This window comes from Bos taurus, chromosome X, assembly GCF_002263795.3.
Source record: "Bos taurus isolate L1 Dominette 01449 registration number 42190680 breed Hereford chromosome X, ARS-UCD2.0, whole genome shotgun sequence".
NCBI lineage: Eukaryota > Metazoa > Chordata > Mammalia > Artiodactyla > Bovidae > Bos > Bos taurus.
Genome location: NC_037357.1, coordinates 108,853,363 through 108,859,066, shown reverse-complemented (window position 1 = coordinate 108,859,066; position 5,704 = coordinate 108,853,363). Strand labels below are relative to the sequence as shown.

Sequence of the window (5,704 nt, the reverse complement as noted above, 5' to 3'; positions counted from 1 at the left end):
CCACAGGTAAAATAAATATTACGGATCCATTTTTTAAAGTTCCTGTGATAGTCTGACTAGTTTTGTTTGCAAGAGACACAAGGACAAAAACGAAACCGACTGCTTTTGTGGAGAAGAAATTCCCTGCATGAGCAGAAAAGCCTGCCCAGGTTTTGGTGTTTTCTGTTTGTTTGAAACAGGATTGAGGGGTCGTATAATCAAGACGAAGCCATTAAGAGTTAAAAGGGAGAGGACACACTGAAGAGATTCAACTAAGACCCTGCGGAATTATCAAAAATTGTGAACTACTTTCTTAATGAGAGTCTACGATCTGAGGAATTCACGAGGAGAAAAGGCAGCGGTCCCTCGGTCCCTAAAAATGAAAAATGCTACATTTAATGAGGCTGACTTTGGCATGGCATTTCGAAGCAGGTTGTTGTATTAAATGTAGCAAATGAAAAAGCTTTCTGAAAGCCTGAGAATAGTCTGTGGGGGGCGGGTGAGGGGTGGAGGTGGTGGTGGTGGGGCAGACGGTGAAGGATGGTGCTTGGTACATTATAAACCCTCAGAAATATTGGCTGCTTTTGAATGAAATGAAATCCAACCTGAATCCAGTCCCTACTCAGTTACGTAAGGAAGACAGTGGATGCCTAGGCAACGCCTAATCAAGTTATGAGGTAGAGGCGGATCTCAATTATTACCTCACCAGAGGCTGCAGAGCTGAGGTGCAATAGCAGAGTAGTGGAGCAGCAGGGAACCTAGGCAGACGGTTGTCCGACTGAGCGCGTTCCAGTCACTCCCGGGCGGAAGCAGAAGCTGAAGACTACCTGACAGCGGCTTTTGCGTTTCAGCAGTATGTCATGAAATTCAGATAATTTTTCAGTTGTTCATCGAGATGGAAAGCTCAGATTCTGACGATGAAGAAGACAGAGTTTCGGTCCGACACAGAGGTCAGAAGGACCGATTGGCTCGAGAAGATGATTACTTCCGATTCGTAAGTGATCTGAGTGAAGAAGATTACATACTTATGAGGGACAACAATTTGCTCGGCCCCCTAGGTGAAAGTACCGAAGAAGAGTTGCGGCAGAGGCTTCAATTAATGAAAGAAAACCTACCACAAAACTCAGATGAAAATACAGGTATATTTCTCTTTGGGGGGAATAGGATGGGATAAGAAAGCAACTTTATAGTATTAAATAATCACTTCATAATAGTAAATAGTAAATTATACAGAAGTGGCATACATTATTTGGTAAGGAACTTCTCATAAAAAAGAACTGACATTTACTTGGTTTGCGGTGAGAATGCCAGGGTAGGTTTTTTTCCCTGATTCACATTTGGATTGTTTTAATTGGGAAACTGTGAAGTAGACCATTGTTTTTTGTTTGTTGGTTGCTTTTGTACCTCAGTGGAAAGTTCCTCCTATGTACCGAATTATTTTCTCTATCTATGAAAGTGAAAGTTGCTCAGCTGTATCAGACTCTTTGCAACCCCACGGACTATACAGTCCATAGAACTATCCAAGTCAGAATACTGGAATGGAGGGGATCTTCCCAATTCAGGGATGGAACCCAGGTCTCCCGCTTTGCAGGTGGCTTCTTTACCAACTGAACCACAAGGGAAGCCCAAGAATACTGAAGTGGGTAGCCTGTCCCTTCTCCAGCAGATCTCCCCGACCCAGGAATCCAACTGGGGTCCCCTGCATTGCAAGCAGATTCTTTACCAACTCAGTTATGAGGGAGGCCCTCTCTATCCATATAGACATGTAAAAAAATAGCAAAAAGAAATATTTTATATTTTAATCAAGTAGTTCTCAACTGGGGACAGTTTTGCTCTCCCCCACCCCAACGGACACTTGACAATAGCTGGAGACATTTTTGGTTGTCACAGAGGGAGGCATGGGTGCTACTAGCATCTACTGGGCAGAGGTCAGGGATGCTGCCAAATATGATACAATGCACATGGTAGCTCCCCAAAATAAGAATTGCCCAGTGCCAAAATGTAAATAGTTCTAAGGCTGAGAAACCCTCCTGGAACCTCAGATCTGGTGCCTTCTCTCCCAGTGTAAAATAGAGGATTTTACTATCGAATGAAGAGGATACTATAATACTTTGGTTCTTGAATATGGTCTTATATGTGCCACGCTAGGTTCAGTCTATTCATTTGATCTGACTTTCAGCTTAATGCCAATTAAAAACCTTGGTAATATTAAGAAGTATTCAAAATTCAAATACTTTTAATCCTATAAACTTTGTTTATATTTGGGCAATAATCTTATATTTTAAAACAACTTATACATTATCAAAGTCATGTAAGAGCCTAAGAGTAGTAATGTTGGAGACTAATGAGAATTAGACAATAATATCAACTGAATTAAAATACTAGCACTGTACCTTAACTGGTGTTTACCTTGTTTAATTGCTTTGGTGTTTTGACAGTAGGCTGAAAAAAAATGTTATCTCTTGACTTTCCTCCCACAGTGGTATACAGGGCTGTGTATATGACAAAATATTGAAAAACAGACTTCCTTCAGATACCCTTTGTAAAAACCTCTCTAAATTTATCTAGGATTAGTGTACTCTTTTTCAGATGGAATTGAAACTTCCCTGCCTTTACTTATAAATCTAGATAATAAAGCTTTTAAAGTATTAACTTTAAAGTTAAAGATAATTAACTTTTAAAGTATAACTTATAAAGTAAATGTGAAATCAGTTGAAAACATCTGAGTATTTAAGTTCTCATTTTTGTTTGCTTTTTAAACAAAGTTTCAGAGTGCTATTTTATGATAGTTCCAATTTTGGTAGTTCTTTTATGGTCCCTCCCCCCGTTTTTTAATTAACAGATAGAGGAGATGCTTCAGATAATGAATCCAGTGAGAACTCTCTTCTAGACTGGCTTACCACTTTTGGACAAACTGAAAATGTGACAAGTGAACAAAAAGAAAATCAGTCTTGGAGAGAAGAGAGCGAAATTAGTGCTAACAGTGATGAGCTCAGATTTGGCTTAGAGAGTAATCTTGAGTGTGATGATGAAAACTCAAATCCAGAAAATGAATATGTAGCATCTGCAGAACTTCCCAGAAGAGAAGATAAGGAAGACAGCCAAAGGCAAGTGGAAAATCCACACTCTGAGTCATTATTTACAAGACCATTTACATCAGAACATGATACAATGGAAACATTAATGGAAGTCCCACCGACTAGAAGTCAGAGAAGACTAAGAAGTTGGAGCCCAGTCTCTCGGAGAACCAGAGCAAGGACTGACAACTGGTCACCTCCACATTCACTGTGGGAAATTTTTCAAAGAATTAATGAAGATACACCATCTCAGACTTTTAAACAACCTCTCATAAGTGAGAATGATAACTTTTCTAGAACTGGGCATGAAGAAACATTGAGACAGCAAATGACTGGACATGAGTTGCAAAATAGGGGTCTTATTGAGACTTCTGTAACTAGTAATGCTGTTCATGGAGAATGTTATTCAGACACAACGTGCAGTAGTGAATCTTGGGAAGTGAGGGAAACAAATCCAACCACACCTTTCAATCTTGCAGTAGAACAAGTTCATTGTCCAGCATGTTCTCAGAGAGACAGCAGAATTAGTAGAACTCAGTTAACATCTGACTCACCAAACAACACTACCACTTCAGAAAGTGAGCAAGAAGAACTGAAGCCTTTGTCTTCAGATTCTGACGAGGCTGATGAGAGTGCTTATGTCAATACCATCAGAAATCCCGTTCATAGAATTTTAAATACTAGCTTAAGTGATACAATGTCTGTTCCAACTCAGACTCTTTTTTATCAGACAATGACAGGATTTAGTAACTCAAGTAATCTTATGGACAGTGACAGTAATTTAGAGTATAGTATCTCACCTCCAAGTGAAAACATGGAAAGGGCAGAGTTACCAAATGAAAGACATGGACCTAGTGGTAGTGATAGTGTACCTGGTTCTGCTCCAAATGCTAGCTATAATTTTGATTCAAATTTAATACTGGTATCAGTTTCAAGCTTCTATTATATTTCTACTTCCATTACTACCATATTTAGTCCTATATCTAATTTTAGCTCAAGTGATGAAGATTCAGAAGCTAGCACACTGATGACGTTTGAAGACAGTGAAGAAAGAAGCTCATCAACAGGCTTATCAGAGACCAGCCAAGAAGGTGAAGAAATGACCCCAGTAACATCTGACGATAGTGACTCTGGGTCTTCCCTTAATCTGGACCAATTTCTCTTATTAAATCAAGCAAACCAAACTAGAGGCCTTACAAAACTGCAGATTGACAACTTACCTTTAAGATTTTTTGAAGAGAAAGATGCAGCTAAAATCTGTACTATTTGCATTACAGAATACACCGCAGGCAACATGCTACGTGTCCTACCATGCTCCCATGAATACCATTATCAGTGCATTGATCAATGGCTAGAAGAACATTCAAACTGCCCTATTTGTCGTGGGCCAGTAGTGGACCACTTTGAGGCAGATAATTCTATGTGAGATCTGAATTCTCAGATATAAAAAGTGTTACAGTGATGGACAACTGTCAGCTGTGTCATGTCCACTTTTAGAGTTATTTATGTTTAACAATCTGAATCTATATGTAACAATCTGAACTGAATTACTTGTTCCTGAAGAAATTATTGGGCTTTCCCCAATTTCTGCTTCATAATAAAAGGAAATATCAAAAAGTCAAACAGTGTTATCCTATCTGACAATAAAAATGAGTTTCACACCATAGCAGTGCACTGAATTTCAATAGAAACTTAGTATGTGCACTGGGTTGGGATATTCCTGGTGCCATGAGAGAAATGTTCTAATATGATATAATCAATCTTGATAGATCCTAGTAGTATCTTCTAGTCATATAAATCCCAGATATCTCTTAGCCCTGTTCAATCCTGGTTGTGTATGCAAAGAAACAGGAACCCAACTAATTAAGCAATTTAAGACTGTATTAGAGTCATTCACATACAAAAGTCATGTTATATTCATAGAATGCCATAAAAAGCTTTGAAACTCTTCTCTTCCAGTTTATCCCTTTTATCCAGTTTATCTCTTCCATTTATCCCTTCTCCAGGGGTTTATCCCACCCTCCCCAATACTACCTTAAAGTTCATCCTATTCCCCACTACCAATGTATTAGAGTCCTAGCCAAAAGCTGATGGCACTCTTTAAAAGAGTGATGAAATATCATTTAATGAGGAGACTAAAATGTGTAAATAATGAAGAGAAAGCAAGAGATGATGAAGTACCCATAGGCTAGCAACTGAGAAGCCAGTTTTAGAACCACTAGGCTTGAAGGGGCATAGAGGAGAAGGCAATGGCACCCCACTCCAGTACTCTTGCCTGGAGAATCCCATGGACGGAGGAGCCTGGTGGGCTGCAGTCCATGGGGTCACAAAGAGTTGGACACGACTGAGCGACTTCACTTTCACTTTTCACTTTCATGCATTGGAGAGGGAAATGGCAACCCACTCCAGTGTTCTTGCCTGGAGAATCCCAGGTGTTGGGGTCCAGCCCCAGCAAGATCTAGGGGAACTCTCAGGATGGACAGCATTGGCAAGAGAGATAACACTGGTCTTATAATGGACTGGGACCTGGTGGTCTGGGGTCAAAAATAAAAATTAAAATTAAAGAGAAAGAATAAGGAAGAGAGAAAGAGGCTGATATTTTTTGCTTTACACAGAAAGCCAATAAAGCCCCTGGCATGGGACCTGTT

The 5,704-nt window shown here is 39.6% G+C and overlaps 1 protein-coding gene across 1 annotated transcript; it reads left to right on the top strand.

Moving 5' to 3' along the window:
- Nucleotides 1–695: 695 nt before the first annotated feature.
- On the top strand, nt 696–4,674 carry LOC785287 (ring finger protein, LIM domain interacting-like). Its single transcript, NM_001099728.2, is given in 2 exon segments — nt 696–1,118; nt 2,822–4,674. Coding segments are annotated over 2 exon segments (1,905 nt in total). The 5' UTR covers nt 696–874; the 3' UTR covers nt 4,483–4,674.
- The last annotated feature ends 1,030 nt before the right edge of the window (nt 4,675–5,704 follow it).